General features: G+C 41.3%; 1 protein-coding gene across 6 annotated transcripts in view; it reads left to right on the forward strand.

Annotated features, from left to right (window-relative positions):
• The window catches only part of glra2 (glycine receptor, alpha 2), a 191360-nt gene that overhangs the window by 127025 nt on the left and 40258 nt on the right, over nt 1-24077 (forward strand). For all 6 annotated transcript variants that reach the window (XM_043700568.2, XM_043700570.2, XM_043700569.2 and 3 more), the window contains one exon: nt 21624-21773. In XM_043700568.2, the coding sequence (XP_043556503.1) occupies nt 21624-21773 (150 nt within the window). The remainder of the gene's footprint in view (nt 1-21623; nt 21774-24077) is intronic.

Here is a 24077-nt window from a genome sequence, read left to right on the forward strand (position 1 = left end):
CGTGAGTTAGTTTTTCTATCTGAGCTGGCTGAGGGAGTGACCTGAAAGAGTTCTTGAAGTGTTAAATTGGAGAAGTTACATTTGAATGTAGTGAGATTAAAATTGTAATGCACAAATATACAATAGCCATTATCTTAAAATATAGATTTCTGACAGGGTACAATCTTAATGAAATAAGTGTACCTGTAACTGGGGCTTTTGTTTTTGGTGAGAAAAGCTTTAGGCTAGAAACACGCATTAAAATATTGTGTAGGGGAGAAAGTATAAGAGGATGGTACTGGTCCTCAAACTAGAACAAGCCTATGGCATTGCCTCCTTCAGGGCAGTCATGTCTGAGTTCACTCAGTCTTACCTTTGAGTCAAAAAGTTGAGGTTTCAGTCCCAACCCAGAACCTTGAGTGCATAAATGCTAGCTGACACTCCCATGTGAGAGTGAGGATGTGCTGCATTTTCAGAGATGCCATCTTTCAGATGGGACATTAAACAAAATTCACATCTGCCCTTTTTGGTGATTGTACAGTGCCATACTGTAGACTTTAACAAAGACGAATAGGGGCACTCTTCCAGGGGTACCTGACAAATATCTGTTCCTGAATCAAAATCATGAACACATTCGTGTTTCTACATCTTGTTGCTCATGAATTTACCTTTACATTTGCTAAGTTACAACACTGACTAATCTTCAAATGTGCTTTATTGGCTGTAAAGTGCTTTAGGACCTCCTGATATTGTGCAAATGATAAAGAAATGCAGTTACTTTCATTCCTTCTCCTATTCCATTCAGTAAATGGTACAAATTGAATTAAATTGAATAGAATTGAGACAGCTTGGTAAAATGGATGGCCTATTTTTCCATTGATTAGAATCTACTTCCTTTTTTTTTAGTTTTATTATTGTTCAGTCCTATATTTATTTGGGTAGGTGATTGATGAGATACTTAGTAATGTGAATAAACTTGCTGAGAGCCCAAATATAACACTTCTTCATCTTCAGTGGCATATTTTCCATTGTCGAATAGCTTCCCTGGATGTCAGATGTTCTGGAAAAGATTTCAATTGGAACCTTGATAGATTCTGGGTCTTCATGAAACAAAAGACAGCAAAGATTGCTGGGATTGTGCAGTAAGATGGACCTTTTTTGGTGCTAGGTAATTCGACAACATAATAGAGTAAGGAGCATTTTGTTACTCAGCAAATTTGTTCATCGTTTCCCATTATCATTTGCCTTCCTATTTCCCCAGAGATTATCGGTTAAATTCCACATGACTGTACTGAACAGGTTATTGCCTCTTTGCATGCTTGACTAACGCCAAGCAGCCCTGACAGGTTTTACATTGATAAATGGGAATTCTAAAATTTACTATTGAGTGACCCTGAACATTTTCTGCTTACCCAGTAGAAGACACCACCGAGCAGAAATTTGTCTTGGGCAGCATCACAAACCAGGCAGTGTTGCATGAGCTTCACATTATCCATTGACCGACCTATTTCTCTCACTGGAGAGAATACTAGTGGCTCTTCAATGATACTTCTCCTCATGAGTCAGAGGATGTGCTGTGTCCCAGCAGCGAGGTTATATGCTATTACATTTTCTGGCAGGGAAAACAGCTGGGAACAGGGCCACATTTTTATTGTTAAACAGCTGGGAGCCAGAAGGCATGAGAAACAGGGCCAGAATTTTATTTTTAAACGGTTTGGATCAGTTTCAATTAATGGAATCACACTACCAAGGTGTGAAAAGCATAGAATGGGAATAGAGTGGGAACGCTGTAATTTTTTTTCTTGGCAGCTCATTTGAGAGCAGAATGGTGGTTTTATTTTTAAGAGGTAGCATTGCAGAGCTGGGAAGAGAGGATATGGAGGCCAAGTCAGATTTCAGCAAGTGATGGAGCAGTTAGTGTCACGCCAAGCCAAATGGTGAGAGTCACAGCTGAATATTAAAACAAAATTCAGAGGGATAACAGAAGAACAGTGAACCCAACAGGGGCCAAAAACACAAATTAACAAGAAAATCACAGTATCAACAATGAGAGATAATTGCAGTTGTAAGTCCTTAAGTTTTTCAATTTGGGATGCAAGTTTCTCCAGAACTTCTGTTTTTCATTAATGATTAAGAAACTGCTGCTATCGTGCCAACTAAAGCTACTTTGAGATTGATGACTGTTTACAATCAAATTATCTTTGTAAATGTTACTTATTACAGTAGAGGCCTTGATCTCCTGGTCTTTAATTGGCAGAGACCAGGCACACAATCCAAAATGTGTACTAGGGCCACACAGAAAGGAAGTGGGAATTTCTCAGGAAGTTTGACCTTCTCATGGGGAATTTCTCTGTTCTGAAGGATTTTCCTCAAAGGTTTCTGACTCTGAACTAGAGTTTGAGATTTCATGCCATTCCGCAGCACTGTGTACTTGTGCAGCTAATCAGGGAATGTCACATAAATTAGAAGCTGGTTTAACTTTTAGGTAAATATGGGACTGAATCTGCACACCATCTCCAAACCCTGAGTCACTCACAATAACCCTTTGACGTCTGCCTTAACATATCAATTAGATTTTCTGGTTCCCCCAGTTATCTGTCCAACCCAAACCAAATATGCCGTCAACCACCCAACTACCCTTAATCCCTTCCAAACCCTACCTGACTGGAATTTCTTGCTGACATCCCCAACATTAACTTGATTACTTGCGTGCCCCTCCTGACTGGTGAACCCAAACCTGTTCTGAAAACTATCTCCCCCGACATTCTGATAACTTCTGGTACCACAGGATCACCCTGATCCAACCAGTCCTCCTGACCAGGTTTGTCACTGCCCAACTGACCAACTGCCCCACTAACTGACCAGTCCTTCCAAATTAACTTCTAATTGCACAATCTACCCCCATACCTGATGAGCCCCCAGTCTGACTTTACCTCCTAGCCTAACTTGACAACCCCAGACTAGACCTGATTAAACCTGACATCTAAATAGCCCACCATGACCCAATGTGACTAGCTGTCTTTCTGATCTTCCTTCCTCACCCAACCCAACTACCCACTGACCCAATTATCTACCTCCCCAATTGACATGCAATCCCACTCTGCCTATCTACCGCTCCAATTGACATGCAATCCAATCTGCCTATCTACCGCTCCAATTGACATGCTATCCCACTCTGCCCATCTACCAATCTGTCACTACCTACCCTCCACCTGACCTGATTCACAACTTAGCTCATCCAACCTACCACACTACCCATTCACTCAATCATCCACTCACCCATCTACCCATGCCCCATGTTTACACTGGACCTGTAAATTTTCTATAAGCACCCCTCATATCAGTGAGTTCTCTGTTAATCCTTTCCGCAGGTATCAATGTGATTTCTGAAATGAGAGAGTTCCTCAGGATCCTCATTGGAAGTCAAACTGGAATTGAACCCAGATCCCTAGTGCTGTGAGGCAGCAGTGCTAACCACTGAGCCACCATGCCACCCATGTTTCCTTTATCCTTTATCACTGATCACCTTCTAATTTATGTCAGAAGTATTCCAAAGCACTGTATGTATATTAAATAATGTTCTTGTCATACAGAAAAATGACCAAGCCAATTTATGACAAGGAAGTCACACAAGGAACAATTGGATGAATGACTGACAGAGCCCTTCTTTGTGATACTGGTTGAGGGAGAGTAGAATAATGGGTGAATTCCCTGCTGTTTTTCCATCTCTGTAATGGACGTTACCAAAGTGAATCAGGGGATTAAGCACTGTGTCTCAAAGTTCATAAATTTTGAAAACGGTAAACTCTTAAAGCAATCTAAAAGCCTCTGGAGTACTGTGTCCAGTTCTGGTCACCCAGTTATCGGAAGGATATTACTAAGCTGGAGAAAGTTCAGGAGACATTTACTAGAATGTTGCCGGGTATGGAAAGGCCGGCTGGGATGGGACTACTTTCACTGGAGTGTAGGAGATTGAGGGGTGACATTATAGAGGTTTATAAAAACATGAGGGGTTTGATAAGGTTAATGGTAGGTGTCTTTGACTCGAATGGGGGATTTCAAGACTAAGAGGTACATTTTTAAGGTGAAAGGAGAGAGCTTTTAAAAAGACATGAGGGAGAATATTTTTAACACAGTGGGTGCTTCGCATGTGGAATGAGCTTCCTGAGGAAGTGGTATATGTGGGCACAATTACAACTTTTAAACAACATTTGGATAAATACATGAATAGTAAGGTTTGGTGGGATATGGGCCAGGAGCTGGCACATGAGACTAGTTTAGTTTGGATTTATGGTTGGCATGGACTGGTTGGACCAAAGGGCCTGTTTTCATGCTATATGATTTTATGTCTAAGAATATCAGGTTTTCATAATTAGTACAAAGGTAAGCTTAAGTGGGCTTCACTGGATAGGCTGGCATTTATTGCCTATCACTAATTGTCCAGAGGGCAGTTAGAGTCAACCACATTGCTGTGGGTCTGGAGTTACATGTACACCAGGTAAGGATGGTAGTTTCCTTCCCTAAAGGGCATTAGTGAACCAGATGGGTTTTTACAACATTCTGCCCTAGTTATCGGGTTGTCATTAGGGAATGCGGCAATAATAGAGCCAAACCAGTTAGATTGGAACTGAAAGTTGGTGGAAAAAGCTGCAGCTAAACAAAAGGTCAGCCACAAAGCAGAGGTGGTTTAGGCATAATTGAGATATCTTCCCTCAAAAAGCAAACATGGGCCAAACAAACCCAGAGCTCCCCAGATGAAAAAGGAGCTGGAGATGAAGATACAACATGCTTATGACTTGTACCAGGAAAATAAAATTGAGAACTATCAAACAAAAACCAAATGCAAATAGTGGACTTCTGGTGCTAGCATGGAGACTGCTGGAGAAACTCAGCAGGTCATGCAATATCTATAGAGAGAGAAAAAGATTTAATGCCCCAAGTCTGGTAAGACTTGTCTTTGGAACTTTGATCTGAAGAAGAGTCATACTAGATGCAGCATTAACTCTGTTTCTCTCTCCACGATGATGAGCTTCTCCAGCATTCTCTGAATTGTTCCCTTCAATGTTGAGAACCAAACTGAATATAGATGGTTGAGAAGCAGTGTTTCACTTTCAAAGCCTCATACACACCGATTGGTGTACGGACGCATTGCCTTCCTTATGTGGAAGTGACTGCTACACATGAACCATGGAGGTGTGTGCATTGGTAAGACAATTAGGGGACCATTGTAAAGGATAGGTGAAAAAACAATATGAAAAGACATCCTACAGAACATCCATAAGGATTTGGTATCACAATGTGCTTAGCAAGAATGCATCAGTGTGATAGCCAGGCACTTTGAAAGACATAGAGGATTACATTTTGTCATGCCAAACATGTGCCATACAGAGCCAATGATTTCATCGAGGTTTCGGGAAAAGCCAAGGGAAAGTCTAGTGATGGATTTGTTTAATTTTATGGGGAAGTTGTATTTGGCCTGGTCAGATATATTCAAGATGATTGAAGTGGCAGGACTCCATTAAACCACAAGAAGCTCAGTGATCAGAGCACTGAAGCAGGATTGTTGTAATATACAATTCCTTGGAATGAGCATCAGCCAATGGACCTCAATTTTGATGAATGAAGATTTCAGGAAGATCACTTTGGAGGCCGGTATCCACCGGATGACAAGTTCCCCATTCTATCCTGGAGAGTCAGAACAAGCAGTTAAGGCTGTTTTGTCGGTATTCACATTGCAAAAAAAAAAGACAACGTTGTCAAGGAGAATACTGAGATGCAGGCACCTAGGCTAGAGAGGATTGAGGTTCATAAGGAGGAGGTGTTAGCAATTCTGGAAAGTGTGAAAATAGATAAGTCTCTTGGGCCGGTTGGGATTTATCCTAGGATTCTCTGGAAAGCTAGGGAGGAGATTGCAGAACCTTTGGCTATGATCTTTATGTCATAATGGTCTACAGGAATAGTGCCAGAAGACTGGAGGAAAATAAATGTTGTCCCCTTGTTCAAGAAGGGGAGTAGAGACAAACCTGGAAATTATAGACCTGTGAGCCTTATTTCCGTTGTGGATACATTGTTAGAAAGGATTATAAGAGATAAAACTTATAATCATCTGGAAAGGAATAATTTGATTATTGATAGTCAACACACTTTTGTGAAGGGTAGGTTGTACCTCACAAATCTTATTGAGTTCTTTGAGAAGGTGACCAAACAGGTGGATGAGGGTAAAGTGGTTGATGTGGTGTTTCATCAGTAAGGTGTTTGATAAGGTTCATACAGTAGGCTATGCAGAAAATATGGAGGCATGGGATTGATGGTGATTTAACGGTTTGGATCTGAAATTGGCAAGATGAAAGAAGACAGAGAGCGGTGGTTGATTGGAAATATTCATCCTGGAGTTCGCTTACTAATGGTGTATCACAAGGATCTATTTTGGGGCCACTGCTGTTTGTCATTTTTAGAAATGACCTGGATGAGGGCATAGAAGGATGGGTTAGTAAATGTATGGATGACACTAAGTTCAGTGGAGTTGTGGACAGTTCAGAAGTGTGCTGCATGTTACAGATGGACATAAAGAAGCTGCAGAGCTGGGCTGAGAAATGGCAAATGGAGTTTAATGTGGAAAAGTGTGAAGTGATTCACTTTGGAAGAGTAACAGGAATACAGAGTACTAGGCTAATGGTGAGATTCTTGGCAGTGTGGATAAGCAGAGGAATCTCAATGTCCATGTACATAGATCCCTGAAAGTTGCCACCCAGGTTGATAAGGTTGTTAAGAAGGCATACAGTGTGTTAGCTTTTATTGGTAGCTGGATTGAGTTTTGGAGACATGTTGCAGCTGTACAAAACTCTGGTGCAGCCTCGCTTGGAGTATTGCGTACAATTCTGGTCTCCGCATTATAGTAAGAATGTGGAAGCATTAGAAAAGGTGCAAAGGAGATATGCCAGGATGTTGCCTGGTATGGAGGGAAGGTCTTATGAGGAAAGGCTGAGGGCCTTCAGGCTGTTTTTGTTAGAGAGAAGAAGGTTAGGAGGTGACTTAATAGAGACATAAAAGATGATCAGAGGATTAGATAGGGTGGACAGTGAGAGTCTTTTTCCTCGGATGGTGATGGCTAGCATGCGGAGATATAGCTTTAAATTGAGGGTAATAGATATAGGACAAAGGTCAGAGGTAGTTTGTTTACTCAGAGAGTAGTAGGGGTGCGGAACACACTGCCTGAAATAGTAGTAGACTCGCCAACTTTAAGTGCATTTAAATGGTCATTGGATAAACATATGGATGATAATGGAATAGTGTAGGTTAGATGGGCTTCAGATTGATTTCACAGGTTGGCGCAACATTGAGGGCTGAAAGACTTGTACTGCGCTATGACGTTCTATGCTCTATGCTAACTGATGCATAAAAATCCAGACTGGGAATTAGCTCCACTCAGCTATAGAGCAACACTATTAAATAACTCACTGGGGGAATAGTTAAAGAGAAGGAAGTTAAAAAATTAATGTTCCAGTTTTACGACATAAGGAGGCCAAACTTTAAGCCAAAGATTACCTCTCAAGATCACAAGAGGAAAAGCAAAGAATAGAGAAAGCTACAGCATAAAGCAGCAGAGGCAGTACAACTCTAAACATGAGACGAAACATCTGTCAAACTTCCAGTCAAGGCAGGAAGTCTGATCAGAGACAGTAAGTCAGAAGTGATCATCATCAGAGAAACAGATCAACTGAGATGTTATGTTGTCAGAATGCCTGAAGGTATATTTAGGAAGAATGGGCAAGCATTGATCTTACCCAAGCCAAGAAGTGAGACCAAGTCTAATTATCCGGCGTTGTGGGATAGCAGTACCCATTCTACAACAAGTCATGTAATGTGGTAAAACATTTCTTGGCAAGATACGATACCATCACCCTATTGTTAAACTCAAGTGAAGCAGATCAGAAAGGCCAGCCAGAGTTCCAGATGGTTTTGACTTGTGTGATTTAAAATTTGAGTGGCAAGGAAATGGTAATAATGGTGGTGACAGTCATCAAAGTAATAATGATTGTTCAAAAGTTTGTATAATCATAACTGGAATAATGTAGATCAATTCAAGAGAACCCTGAGAGAGACGTGGCAAAACAAATTTACGTATGATGACGGAGCTGACCGCATGACTCTGACATTAGAGAGAAGACACTAGTTGAAATGAGAATGGGAAAAGAGATGTCTAGAACTCTCCACTAGCGAAGGGTTTTCATGAATTGACTGCGTACAGATTTAAAAGGAGGAGTGTTAAAGCAATTAAGGTGTTGAAAGGCCTTGCTTAGTGATAGGGACTCTGGGACAGTGTACATGCAGACACCCACAATCTGAGGTATTACAGACCACTATTCTCAATTTGTGGGTCACAGCATTTGCTGAAAACAGAAGAGGAACCACCGCTGACGTTCCCCATATGTCAGAGTTTCCCTACTGACTGGGGGTAAAGAACAGCTCAGTTGCCAGTTGGGAGAGGTTCTCACTCTCTACACAGAATCCACTGTACTCTTGCAAAGATACTCAGAATGCAATATCCTTAATCTGCCACAACCAGTAACAATTCCATTATCTTTACTTTCGAAGGTATTTCTTAAAAAATCAGCAAATAACAGCAGTTCAGACTTAACCTGGCTAAATTGGAGACATGTGGAGGCAGAAGTAATTTCAAAAAGATTGAAAATATTTGCTGAATAAGTTTATTGCATAGGTTTTGGAGATGTATTGAGTTATGAGGCTGCCAATGAGAGAACTTAAGCCTGATTGATTACCAAGTGAGTAAAACACTTATGTTTCGATCACCTCATTCCAGTCTAGTGAAACCTGACTGATGAGATTATCAAAGAAAATGCTTTATGAGACATTCTGGGCACATTCTAATAGGTTGTTCAGGTCTGTGGAAGGTTACTAAGCAACAGATTCTGAACTCTCCAAACACTTTCATTTTGACATTCCTATCAATAATACAGCAATGCTGTGGATAACTTGGTTTCCTGACAGCAACTCTTTTGCCTTTTGAACTTCAAATCAGGTCAGATGATAAGATCAGAAAATCTCTGCAAACACCTTGTGCACATTTCAGAAACAGAGGAATGTTTATTCTGTTGCTATGATCAAGTTAAAGCCATTCGCCTTCCACTTCACAGGTCAGCTTTTGCTTGAGGATTAAAACTCTCTGAAGAGTCAAATGCAAAGCAATTTTTAATAATTTACAGCATTGGTGTCATATTCCTGGGCACAGCCAGTTGGAGAACAAATACTGAAATGCCTTCAATCTGTCTACATTGTTACCAATAGCAACACATTTTCACTGGAGAAGTGGTGCAGTATGTGGAGTTTGAGCAAGATAATTTTCATGCAGAGGTCTACAGATAAAGATCTGATATTTCATGAATACTCCAGGGAAGAGTTCAGAAAATTCATATTTTTGAACGCCGTCTTAATTTAGAGCAATGTCAAATATCAAAAATGGAATTGAAACCTCTCTACATTGAATGGTTCCTTTTTCATCTTCCACTAACCGTCCTGTAAAATCATCACACGCTTCTTACAGTCATTTCAAAACACCGAGAAGCAATACAAAATGAAGCTGCTGTTAAGAGAAAACCTTACACTTACAATAAATTAAAGTTTTTAGTTGGAGCAGGACAAATTGTAATCATATGAGACAAGAACTTTCAAAAATTGATTGGAGTAGACTGTTCATAGGTAAAGGGACATCTGATAAGTGGGAGGCTTTCAAAAGTGTTATAATGGAGTTCAGAGTCATTATGTTCCTGTTAGAGTGAAAGATAAGGCTTGTTGAATTAGAGAAAAATGGATGAATAATGATATTGAGGTTCTGGTCAAGAATTGTGCATTAGATATAGACAACTGGGTTCAAATGAATCTCTTGAACAGTATAAAGAGTGCAGGGACATTCTTAAGAAGGAGGTCAGAAAGGCAAAGAGAGGATACACTCCAAGGTCTCTTTGTTCAGCAACACTCCCTAGGACCTTACCATTAAGTGTATAAGTCCTGCTAAGATTTGCTTTCCCAAAATTCAGCACTTCACATTTATCATTTAACTCCATCTGCCACTTAACAGCCCATTGGCCCATCTGGTCAAGATCCTGTTGTAATCTGATTTAACCCCCTTCGCTGTCCACTACACCTCCAATTTTGGTGTCATCTGCAAACTTACTAACTGTACCTCCTTTGCTTGCATCCAAATCATTTATGTAAATGACAAAAAGTAGAGGACCCAGCACCAATCCTTGTGGCACTTCACTGGTCACAGGCCTCCAGTGGAGTGCCACAAGGATTGGTGCTGGGTCCTCTACTTAATTTACATAAATGATAAAAAGTCCAAAACTAGAGGGCATAGGTTTAGGGTGAGAGGGGAAAGATATAAAAGAGACCTAAGGGGCACCTTTTTCACACAGAGGGTGGTACGTGTATGGAATGAGCTGCCAGAGGATGTGAGCATAAGAGGTACAGTTGGTAAGTTTGCAGATGACACCAAAATTGGAGGTGTAGTGGACAGTAAAGAGGGTTACCTCAGATTACAGCAGGATCTTGACCAGATGGGCCAATGGGCTTAGAAGTGGCAAATGAAGTTTAATTGAGATAAATGTGAGGTGCTGCATTTTGGGAAAGGAAATCTTAGCAGGACTTATATACTTAATGGTAAAGTCCTAAGGAGGGTTGCTGAACAAAGGGACCTTGGAGTACAGGTTCATAGCTCCTTGAAAGTGGAGTCACAGGTAGATAGGATAGTGAAGAAGGCATTTGGTATGTTTTCCTTTATTGGTCATAGGATTGAGTACAGGAGTTGGGACGTCATGTTGTGGCTGTACAGGACATTGGTTAAGCCACTGTTGGAATATTGCGTGCAATTCTGGTTTCCTTCTTATTGGAAAGATGTTGTGAAACTTGAAAGAGTTCAGAAAAGATTTACAAGGATGTTGCCAGGGTTGGAGGATTTGATCTATAGGAAGAGGCTGAACAGGCTGGAGCTGTTTTCCCTGGAACGTCAGAGGCTGAGGGGTGACCTTATCGAGGTTTACAAAATTATGAGGGGCATGGATAGGGTAAATAGGCAAAGTCTTTTCCATGGCATCGGGGAGTCCAAAACTAGAGGGCATAGGTTTAGGGTGAGAGGGGAAAGATATAAAAGAGACCTAAGGGGCACCTTTTTCACACAGAGGGTGGTACGTGTATGGAATGAGCTGCCAGAGGAAGTGGTGCAGGCTGGTACAATTGCAATATTTAAAAGGCATTTGGATGGGTATATGACTGGGAAGAGTTTGGAGGGATATGGGCCGTGTGCTGGCAGGTGGGACTAGATTGGGTTAGGATATCTGGTCAGCATGGACGGGTTGGACCAAAGGGTTTGTTTCCATGCTGTACATCTCTATGACTCTATATGAGATAATCTTGGGGAATAAGGTTAAGAATAATCCAAAGAGATAGTAAACATACATTAAGAGCAAGGCAGGAACTAGAGAGAGAGTAGGGCCCCATACAGATTAAAGAGGTTGTCTCTGTGTTGAAACTCAGGAGATGGGAGAGACATTAAATATATATTTTGCATCAAATTTTACTGGTGAGAAAGAATTGGAGGCTAGAGAGATCAGGGAAATAAACATTAATGTTTTGAAAACAGTTCACGTTTCAGAAGAGTAAGTCCTGAAGGTTTTAGAGAATATTAAAGTGGTTAAATCTCCAGGACCTGATCGAATGTATCCAGGATGTTAAGGGAAGTTAGGGAAGAAATTGCCGTGCCTCTTTCAGAAATATTTATATCATCTATGACTACAGGTGTGAATCTAGATAACTGGAGAGTGACTCACGTTATTCCTTTGTTTAAGTTGGGATGTAAGGAAAAGCCTGGGAACTATAGACCTGTGAGTCGGACTTCAGTGGCGAGTAAGTTATTGGAAGTGATTCTGAAAGATAGGATGTATATGCACTTGGAGAGGCAAGGAATGATTAGGGACAGTCAGCATGGTTTTGTGCGAGGGAAATCATGTCTCACAAACTTGATTGGGTTTTTTGCAGAAGTAACCCAAAAGATTGATGATGACAGTGCAGTAGGCATTGTTTACATGGACTGTAGTAAAGCCTTTGACAAGGTTCAGCATGGTAGACTAATGAGTAAAGTTAGATCACATTGGAATTCAGGGTCAGCTTGCTAATTGGATACAAAATTGGCTTAACAGCAGGATACAGAGAGTGATGGTGGAGGGTCGTTTTTCGAACTGGAGGCCGGTCACCAGTGGTGTTCATATGAATGATGTAAATATAGGAGGCATGGTTAATAAGTTTGCAGATGGCACCAAGATTGGTGGGATTGTGAACAGTGTACAAGGTTATCTGAGATTACAAAGATATATTGGTCACTTGGATCAATGGTCTGAAGAGTGGCAGTTGGAGTTTAATTTGGATAAATGCAAGGTTCTGCATTTTGGTAAAACAAACAAGGGCAAGACTTAATCATACAAAAGTAGGGTCTCTGGTAGCATTGTAGAGCAGAGAGACCTAGGGGATCTGGTACATAATTCCTTGATGTTTGCATCACATATAGACAGGGTGATTAAGAAGTTATTTGGCACAGTTGCCTTCATTGCTCAGATCTTTGAGTATAGGAGTTGGACATTATGTTGAGGGTGTACCAGATTTTGGTCAGGTCTGCTCTGGAGTATTGTGTACACTTCTGGCCGCCCTGTTATAGGAAAGATATTATTTAGCTGGAGAAGGTTCAGAAGAGATTTATCAGGATCTTGCCAGGACTGGAAGGTTTGAGTCATAAGGAGAGGCTGGATCAGCTGGGAATTTGTTTCTGCTGGAGAATTGCAGTTCAAGGGGTGACCTTATAGAGGTTTATAAAATCAGAGGGATATAGGTAAGGTGGGCGGCAGGTGTCTTTTCCCTGCGATGGGAGATTTCAAGACCAGGCAGCATATTTTTAAGGTGAGAGGAGAAAGGTTTTAAAAAGACATGGGGGCAATTTTTTTTCCACAGAGAGAGGTGCATGTGTGGAATGAACTTCCAGAGGAAGTGGTGGATGTGGGTACAGTTACAATGTTTAAAAGACACTTGGATAAGTATATGAATAAGAAATGTTTTGGGGAATATAGGCCAAGCAGGTGGGACTAGTTTAGTTTAGGATTATGGTCGACATGGACTGGTTGGACCGAAGGGTATGTTTCTGTGTTGTATGACACTTATGACTATATAAATTGGACACAGTCTGTACACTGTTTAGAAGTTCAGGAATCCCTGGCCACAGCCATCTGATGACTGCAAATATGAGACAGCTGTAACCAGATTTAAAAACCAGGCAAGAATACAGATTTTTTGAGGGCACATGCATAGAACCCCAACAGTATGGAAACAGGTCATTTGGCCCAACAAATCCATGCTGACCCTCCAAAGAGTAACCCACCCAGACCCATTCTCCTGACTAATACACCTACCCAACACATCCCTGAAGAGTATGGGTAATTTAGCATGGCCAGTTCACCTAAACTGCATACCTATGGACTGTGGGTGGTAACCCACGCAGGGACAAGGAGAATGTGCAAACTCCATACAGACAGCCACCCAAGCCTGGAATCAAACCTGGGTCCCTGGCACTGTGGCACAGCACAGCGAGCTACTGTGCCATCCTTCATGCTCATCAAAGTGAAGAATGACAGTATTGGAAGTGAAGTGGTTTTTCAGTTTAATGACTAATTAAGTATACCTAATTCACAGTAAAGCTCCGCAACGTTCTCATAGCAAAATGTCTCAGTACAATGAGAGAACAATCCCCTACAATAGTCTGAGATCATCTTATTTCATACAATTCAAAATGTGATTAATGCTGGTCTGGAGCTGAAGGATGCTATAAGTTTATAAACAAACAAAAGAACTGTAGAACTGGCTCAAATGTAGAAGACAGAGGGTGATGGTGGAAGGTTGTTTCTCAGACTGGAGGCCTGTGACCAGTGGAGTGCCACAAGGATTTGTGCTGGGTTCATTGCTTTTTGTCATTTATATAAATGATTTGGATGTGAGCGTAAGAGGTATAGTTAGTAAATTTGCAAATGACACCAAAATTGGAGGTGTAGTGGTCAGCGAAGACGGTTATCTCAGATTACAACAGGATCTGGACCAGATGGGCCAAGAAGTGGCAGATGGAGTTTAATTCAGATAAACGCGAGGTGCTGCATTTTGGGAAAACAAATCTTAGCAGGACTTATACACTTAATGGTAAGGTCCTAGGGAGTGTTGCTGAACAAAGGGACCTTGGAGTGCAGGTTCATAGCTCCTTGAAAGTGGAGTTGCAGGTAGATAGGATAGTGAAGAAGGCGTTTGGTATGCTTTCCTTTATTGGTTTGAGTATTGAGTACAGGAGTTGGGAGGTCATGTTGCGGCTGTACAGGACATTGGTTAGGCTATTGTGTGCAATTCTGGTCTCCTTCCTTTCGGAAAGATGTTGTGAAACTTGAAAGAGTTCAGAAAAGATTTACAAGGATGTTGCCAGGGTTGGAGGATTTGAGCTATAGGGAGAGGTTGAACAGACTGGGGCTGTTTTCCCTGGCACATCGGAGACTGAAGGGTGACCTTATAGAGGTTCACAAAATTATGAGGGGCATGGATAGGGTAAATAGACAACGTCTGGGGTGGGGGAGTCCAGAACTAGAGGGCATAGGTTTAGGGTGAGAGGGAAAAGATATATAAGAGACCTAAGGGGCACCTTTTTCACACAGAGGGTGGTACGTGTATTGAATGAGCTGCCAGAGGATGTGGTGGAGGCTGGTACAATTGCAACATTTAAGAGGCATTTGGAGGGGTATATGAATAGGAAGGGTTTGGAGGGATATGGGCCGGGTGCTGGCAGGTGGGTCTAGATTGAGTTGGGATATCTGGTCGGCATGGACGGGTTGGACCGAAGGGTCTGTTTCCATGTTGTACATCTTTATGACTCTATGACTCTAACTCAGAATCAAAAACAGAAATTGCTGGAGAAGCTTAGCAGGTCTGGCAGCATCTGTGGAGAGAGAAAGCAAAGTTAACATTTTGCATCTTAAGAACATTGCTACGTATATGAACTTCCCTTGTCAGTGTTTTGGTTATATTTAAACAGAGTTCCAAAAACTGGATGGAAGGCAGTGTATTTCCTCACTGCTGTTTCCATACAAGTTTGGATTTGAATTTTGATTTTAGAGCTGTGAAATAATTGACTGAACACTCTGATATATTTGTATTGCTGAATCTTCCCTGCAGTTTTTCATTAAAACACTTCAAAAGAATTATTACAGAGAAGATTGCAGCAGATTTCCAGTCCCCCAACGATCTTGGGTTATTGAAAATTTCATAATGTGTTACTTTAAATTATAGAATTATTGAACATAATCAAGCCATTTGAGGAGATAGGCAATTAAAATGAAGGAACCATCATATTTTTCATTACTTCAAATGAATTCAGCAGATACATTTGCTCTGAGCATTTTCATGTTCACTCTCAATTTAATGAAAAAAAAAGTAGTTGTATTAAATATAACATAAAGCATCTTTTTTATATTGTATAGAAGACTATGGTGGACCGAAGATGATTAGAACTCTACTCACTAGCTGAGATGATAGGTGGAATTTTATTGTTTTGAGACAGTGAGAAGGAGGGTATAATGGGTGGGTTTTCCCACTGGGATTTTTTTTTTTTTGCAGCTTGTTACAGACTCTTGTGTAGGTAAAGCACCAAGTTTTAATGGCAGGATCGTATGAAATTAAGATCATTTGGGCTTTGATTCTGCACTCCACGTTTAAAAGGCCCCAAGAGAGAATTTCACTCTAACCCAGGAGCATCAGTCAACCTCTGCTCAGTAATCCCACCCACCCTTGAAGTGTCAGACAGCAGGTAAAAACTGGTACCATGCTTCAGCAGTGTCTCCCTAAAAGTTCTCCTGAAAGCTACCCAAGAAAGAAGCAATGTTTGTTTCCCTGTGGATGGCCACAAGAGACCATCCTGATTGTCGAAGACACCCAGGACAGAGGTGGCTGTGCAGGTCAACCCCATGGCTGGCTCAAGAAGCTGGATCTAGTGCTACAAGAGGATGATTGGTCTACTGCCCTCTGCCAGGACATGTGTCACTCTCTGTTCGAGTATTCATTCATCGCTGGGAGTTAGAATCATAGAATCCCTACAGTGTGGAAACAGGTCATTCAGCCCAACAAGTCCACCCTCTGAAGAGTAACCCACCCAGACCCATTCCCCTACCCTATTATTCTACATTTCCCCTGACTAATGCAGCTAACCTACAAATCCCTGAACACTATCGGCAATTTAGCATGGCCAATTCACCTAACCTGCACATCTTTAGATGGCTTGTAAGATTGGATAAACAACAAACTTGCACGCAGGAGATTGCTTACTCAACATCTCCATCAGTTGCTTCATATCCATTCAATACCTGTTACTTAATTACAGCAAGCAATGTAGAAGTACCGCACCCCCACGGTGGTACTACTTGTTCACATCTACCAGTGTTAACACTTGACACAAACAAAATTCAGCAGCTCATATACACAATCAGCTCACTGAGCTTCCCTCACAACTAGGAGAGCTTACACATCTGAGACCTTTTCACCAGGCATGAAACAAGGTATATAGACACGTCACTTTGTTTGTGATATATGTTGCTTGGTTTGTGAACATATGCTTCCTGTTTTTTGGCTAAAGAAGATTGCATCTGTGGATGCCATTCCAGCAGATTGGGGTAATAATGAGATCCGTGACATGCTGGTGAATGCAATCGGATTCATGGCCATGAAGCTCAAGAAAGCCAACCTACCTGAAAGGTTCTGACAGCTTGATAGCAAATCTTCATTCCTGGGCTACACAGTGGTTAGCACTGCTGTCTAACAGCACGTAGGTCCCAGGTTCAATTCCACCCTCAGGCAGTTGTCTGCGTGGAGTTTGTACATTCTCAATGTGTCTGCATTGGTTTCCTCCGGTTTCTTCCCACAGTCCAAAGATGTGCAGGTGAGGTGAATTGGCCTTGCTAAATTGCCCATAATCTCCAGGGATGTGAAGGTTAGGTGGATTAGCCAAGTGAGATGCAGGGTTACAGGGATTGGGTCGGGGTATGAGTCTGGGTGGGATGCTCTTCGGAGGGTTGGTGTGGACTCAATAAGCTGAATGGCCTACTTTCACTCTGTACAGATTCTATGCAATTGTCATGTGTTTCCTCCTACATAAGTAAGTAACCATGCCAAACAGACATAGAAATTCTGCCCGATGGGGCTGTTTTATAAACAGTGGAAGCGACTCAATGATGATGTTTCATGAGGCAGAAAGAAATGTAGCCTAACATGAGCCTGACACAGGATGGTGCAAGGCCATGAGCCATCTCTGTCGAATTGAGCATTAATATGAAAGTTTAAATTACTTTATTCCTTTTCAGTATTATTTCTTGCAGTAATAATGTAATGTTGCCATAGTTCCAAAAAATCACAGTGCTACTGTCTCATTAAAGAGAGACAACTAGTGGTGGTTTAATCTGAGGGTCACCACACCTCAGGCGAGGGGAGAGGTAGTACTTCAAATGGTGTGGAATTGAACCTATGTTGTAGGTATTGCTCTATATCACAAACCAGCCTTCCAGCTAACTGAGCTACCCTTATGATGTGTTATCCCCCCCATCATTCCAGTTGGGGATATTTGAGGAACCTCATCCTCCACTGAATTGTTTAATTGTCCACCACCATTCCCAACTGGATGTGGTGGGATTGCAGAGCTTAGATCTGATCCATTGGGTTTTATAATCACTTATCTTTGTCTATCATTTGCTGATTGCACTGTTTTCACATGCAAGGAGTCTTCTTTGATAGCTTTTTCAGATTGACACTCATTTTTAGGTATGCCTGGTGCTTATCCTGGCATGCCTTCCTGCTCTCTCCATTGAATTAGGGTTGATCCCCTGGCTTCATGGTAATGGTCGACTGTGGAATATGGCAGGCTGTGAGTTTGCAGGTTGTATTGGATACAATCCTACAGCTGCTGGCCCATAGCACCTGATGGATGCCCAGTCCTGCATTGCTTATGGTGGTAAATGTTACCACATGTAGGCCAGGTCAGGTAAGCACAGCAGTTTCTTTCCCTCAAGGTATTGGTGAAACCAGATGGGTTTTTGTGGCAGTCATTTAACAGTGATCATTAGACTTTTAAATCCTGATTTTTGTTGAATTCAAAGTTCATCTGCAGTCTTGGGATTTAAACCCAGGTCCCTGCAACCTTTCCTGTACCTCTGGATTACTAGTTTAACAACAATACCAGTAGGCCATCACCATCTCATCAATGAGGTTGCATGTGTGAGGGAGTGTCAGCCATATTGACTCTGTGCTGTGAGCAGTGTGGCTTTGCGGCTGCCATGCCATTATGCTGCCTGTAAGGTCAGTACCGATTGCCAATACTTACCTTGGTACACCGTGGCCTTTTAATTATGGCATGAGCGCCACAGACACTAGTCTTTTGGCTGGTGTCAGTGAGTAACAATCTGTTCCTGAAACAGCATGTGATAAGATAGGACTAGAATTAGAGCTGAAAATGTGTTGCTGGAAAAGCGCAGCAGGTCAGGCAGCATCCAAGGAACAGGAGAATCGACGTTTCGAGCATAAGCCCTTCCTTGGATGCTGCCTGACCTGCTGCGCTTTTCCAGCAACACATTTTCAGTTCTGATCTCCAGCATCTGCAGCCCTCACTTTCTCTCTAGGACTAGAATTAGACAAGATGGAGGCAATGGGGCAAGCCTGGTAGTGAGTGAGGTGAATTTGGTACGATACTATGACAGACGTCACTAGGTCTCATGGCAACTGATTCTTAATCAAGAAAAAAATGTAAGACTGAGCCCTGTTTTAAAGTCAGGCTGATTTTATATGACGTGGGTTGCACTAGACCACTGTCCAATTGGTAAATATAAAACCTATCCTTACCTTGGAGCTCTAGGGGCTAGTTCTGTATTTGATCTACTCTGTTCATTGTAAAGCTGGTTTGAAATATTTAGGTTTTTACCCCAGATTACGTCCTCAGGATTTGAGCATAAGAATCAAGGCTGACAATCCAATGCAATACTGGGGGAGGGCTTTGTTGTCTGAGGTGCCATCTTTTGGTTCAACTGGGGTCATTCTGCCCTTTCAGTGCATGTAGGCGATCCAATGGTGATATCTAAATAAAGCTCAGGAGTCTTATCACTTACGTCCTGGCCAATGTCTATCCCTCAAACATAAGAAAATGGATGATCAGTTTGTTAACAAATTTCTATTTATGGGATCTTGCTGTGTCCAAGTTGGCTGTTACAACAGTGGTTACACTTTAAAAGTATTTCATCGGCAGCAAAGTGCTTTAGGACATTCCATGATGGATGCTGAATAACTGTAAATCTTTCTGAAGGGATCAACTTTTAAGATTTACATCCATCTCTACAATCTCCTTATTTTCTGCCTCTGCTCCCTGTGCCTGGTTTGCCACCACAGCTCATTTTGTTGACTCAAATGCAGATGCTTCAGGATGTTTCAATCTTTCTTAGAACACAACTCACATAATACAGGCACATTTCACCAGCGTTGGTCAATCTTCCCTAAAACCATTTCAATGTCTATGTTTCTTCCTGCATCGTTTTCACTTTACACCAACATTGTGAGATACTATAAAATCTGAGGATTGATAGTTTAATTGGCTGTCTTTTTATTAGGCAATTTGCACTGGCAAATTTTAACAATTTCCTGACCCCAATCTGATCTGAATGCCAGGCCAAATCTCTCTGGATGATACTGAGCACACTGAGTGTAGTTTGAAAGGCTTCTCTTTGGAATTCCATTTTGAAGTTAATGCATCTGTACAGTGCAATATCATTTGCACTGGAGACTATTTGTCCTCTTTAGTGTGTTACATAAATTCAAGCTGTCATTATTTCTGACTTACAATGTGCTTGAGGAAAAGTGTCTCCACTATTGTCTATTGATCAAAGAAAATAGAAATTACAAAAACTTGTGTTTCTGTGGATGATAATGAATAGCATTCACTCAAACATATAACATACTGCAATGAATCACAGATGTTGCCCACAGATGAAGTTGTGTGATCCAATATATTATCCAAAATATATGTTAACTCGCATGTTTATTCATTATCTGCTGGATTCTATTTCCTGCAAAACTAGCTGCAAAAGCAACAACTAGCTTGTGTTTCCTAGCAAGATTCAGATTAATTATACACCATAAAACAATCCAGTAATAAAAAGAGGACCTGAGCATTATTGACACTGCTGAATGTTTAAAATTCAGCAAAAAAAAATGTAATTATAAAATGGCAGTGTTGAAGAAATGTTCTGGCATGGTTTTACATTTAATGCAGAATTACGAATGCCCGAGTGGATATCATAGGGGATTCCATAATTCAGCACTGCCTGCAGGGGTCTGTGTGTGCTGGGATGACCAGATCACAGAATGACCCCTTTTGGAAATTCAACCATATGAGCCATGAGCATCTGGTTTTCTGACCGTGGTCAAGTTTTTATATTTGGAATGATCAAGGCTATTAACAAACTGATTGAAGACTCTGACTTGACAGACTTGTTATCTAAATTCAACATTGTCGTATGCACTTTCTGGGTGTACAATGGTCACAACACTGATAACTTGCAATGGAAATGCCTAATTATGACTGGGACATGTGCTCAGGGCTTTTATTTAGTGAAACAAGGCTGTTTTATTTATTTCTGGGCTTGTTTACAAAACTATTGTAAAGTAGTAAATGTGCCACCTTTTCAGGCTCTCTCTGGTTGCTTCACCAGCAACCCTTGAAGAAATCTCCAGGGATATGAAAGAAAACTGCAGACATGTCTTTTCCAATTGCCTCAAACTGGAAAAAGGAGGATGAGAGAAGCCCAACATTAGTATTGTATCCATTGCAGATTTATGCTTACCTGTCTGCTGATTGAGTTGTATTGTCAATCCACTGACCCCACCTCAGAACTGCATCAGGGAATGGTTGGGTTCCCAACTCACCCTACTATTATGATCATGAAGTCCAAGGGCAAATTTAGAATGGCACACAGAACTTTCCATTCTCATACTCCTCAGCTGCACACTACAGGATCACAGATGGTTTTGGGTGAAAATAAATTTTAAGTCCTGTTTTTCCTTGACATTATCAGACTTGCCTATGCTCAGAATCACAAAGTGTGATGCTGGAAAAGCACAGCGGGTCAGGCAGCATCCAAGGAACGGGGGTGTGTGTGGGGTGGGGGTGGGGTGGGTGGGGGGGGGGGTGCGGGTGGAGGGTCGATGTTTCCAGCACAACAGGGTTCACATCTTGGACACACAGCTTTCTCAGAGCACTGACAATGAATGATTCCATGTGAGGTCTAAGTCACGCGTAGACAGAAATGTGAAATAAACAATATTTAATAACATCAATTGATGATTGCTCTTTGCGTTTGATTTCAAAGAGCTTAAGAAATAGTTTCATTTGTTCCCAGTGTTCCTTCCCAAGTGGGCAGAGTGATAGTATAATCTAAAACTGGAATGGTAGAATTGATCTGCAAGAAGATTTGTCAGTTTCATTGTGAACATTATCTCTTCCTAAAGCTTTTTATTGTTTTATCTAGGTTTCATATGTCAAGGCTATCGATATTTGGATGGCAGTTTGTCTTCTCTTTGTCTTTTCCGCCCTGCTGGAATATGCTGCCGTAAATTTTGTGTCACGTCAGCACAAAGAATTTTTGCGTCTGAGAAGAAGACAAAGAAGACAAAATAAGGTAAACGAGGAGCCTTGTAAAATGGACAATACCTTCCCTCAGCATTTCACCTTCAAACTAAATTTATCATCGCTAGATCGCAGTTTACATTATCTTCGTCTGTGTTATCACCAGTCTCTGCTTTTCAGATATAGGTAATTCATTGTCATGATGCATTTTAGAGCATTTTTGAGAGATATGGATAAGATGCTAAAGTGCAACTTTGATGATTTAGCATTCTGGTGTGTGGAAGTCGACAGTAGATTGTGAATAAAATCTGCTGGCCTCAATACTGGAATTCCTGCACAATGATCTCTCTGTATGAAGTTTTGTGTTGAAAGCACTAAAGTAGGGTTAAAAATTCCTCATAATTAAGTGCAAGGGCACAATATTTAGTTATGTAATACCCTTCCTTTGGCTGTTAGCTTGATCTCAGAGGTCAAATATAGGTCCTGCAGCATACACATTGTTTTGGCGGATGTTATTCTAGATGCCATTTTATTTTATTCATTCACAGGATGTGGGAATCACTGACTAGGCCAACATTGATTGCCTATCACTATTTGCCCAGGGGGCAGTTGAGAGTCAACCACATTGTTGCAGGTTTGGAGTCACATGTAGGCCATGAAATAACTCCACAGAGGGTGGTATCCCATCACCAAGTCATCCATAATTTACAAATGGAGAGTCCTTGACACTGATCCAGTTCCGTCAGAGCCAGCTCTCAGGGGGAACAGGATGTCTGACCCTTCTGTTTTTAAAGTGTCAGCCAGGGCACTCTGATTGGACCAGAGTAACAGCCCCAGTCAGGGAACTCATATTCTATGACGTCTATCTAGCTTACCTTGTTACAATCACTACAGGCCAGACTAGGCAAGGGTGATAGATTTCCTTCCCTGAAAGACATTGATAAACCAGATGGGTTTTTTTTACAATTTACAATAGTTTCATAGTTATCAGAAGATTCTTAATTCTAGACTTTTTTTAATTGAATTCAAATTCCACCATCACCCTTGGTGGGATACAAACTCAGGTCCCCAGAACATTAGCTGAGTTTCTGGATTAATAATCTAACAAGAATACAACTAGCCCAATGCCTCGCCATTCTTTACATGGGTATTCTGCTAGAAAATAAATCCAAAAAATTTTGTATTGATCGGGGTTCCAGCACGTGATTGAATAGCACATGCCACAGTTATGCAAGTTATGCATATTGTGATGTTAATCACTATGTAACATCGACTTGAAACCCACATTGCGATTTTGGAGCCCAATATTCTAAGTAAGAGGCAAAGTGTGGCGCTAGAAAAGTACAGCCGGTCAGGCAGTATCCAAGGGGCAGGAGAACCGATATTTTGGGCACAAGCCCTTCATCAGGAAAATTCTAAGTAATTCCGTCTCTTAATTGAACACCATAGATCAATGCATTCAGCAACAAGGAAACCCACCAGAGCTTTTTAAAGGGATCAAGAGCTACTTTCAAGTTCATTGTTGATTCATTCCTGCTGGCTTTTGTTACAATTGTACAAGTATTTGTACTTTCTGGGAAACTGCGTGGTAAATGAAGAAGGAATTGCTCCTAAGTTTATGCTTCTACACTAACTAGTTACTCACAGAAATGGGTGCAACATTAAATAATCCCCTTGTGAGGATAGTGAGACTCAGGCCATAAGCTGTGACCATGTGAACAGGCCAAACTGTTGGAAGAAGGGGAAGGGGGCTCTCAGTAGGAAGCCATTTTTGCCCCAATCTCTCTGCCATCGTCGATGACTATGCATTAATATCTCAGATATTTATTTTCCGAAATCAATGTCAGAATTATGCCTTTTAATTGCTCCTCATTTTCCTCCTCTTACTTCTCAGGATTAATTTCCTTTTGCCAATGTTCAACCAGCCTGTCTGCCTCCCCATGAAGTTGGTACGTGACCACTGTGAGGAGGGTAGTAAATCATCTTTGCTTGTTTGTTGAGAAGACCATCCTACAACTCAGATTATTAGGCAGTGAATGGCTTGACAATATATTTTTATCATTTGTCTTCCAAATATAGTCCCTGTTGATGATGGATATCCCATAACCAGATGGATTGCACTGAGGTGCAACTTGACAAAGGGGTCTTTTTCAGGTTGGTGACCTATGACCAATAGGGCTCCACAGTGATCAGTGTTGGGACCACAATGGTTTTCAATATATATTAATGACTCAATCAGAGGAAGCGGACATGCTGCAACCAACACAAAAATAGATGGAGAGGCAGGTTGTGAGAGGATACAATTTACAAAGATATACTGATGGCCAAAAAGATAGCAAGTGGGAAAATTTGGAAG

The sequence above is a fragment of the Chiloscyllium plagiosum genome, unplaced genomic scaffold, assembly GCF_037043375.1.
Source record: "Chiloscyllium plagiosum isolate Xiang-an unplaced genomic scaffold, Cpla_swu_hap1 HiC_scaffold_12, whole genome shotgun sequence".
Taxonomy (NCBI): Eukaryota; Metazoa; Chordata; class Chondrichthyes; order Orectolobiformes; family Hemiscylliidae; genus Chiloscyllium; species Chiloscyllium plagiosum.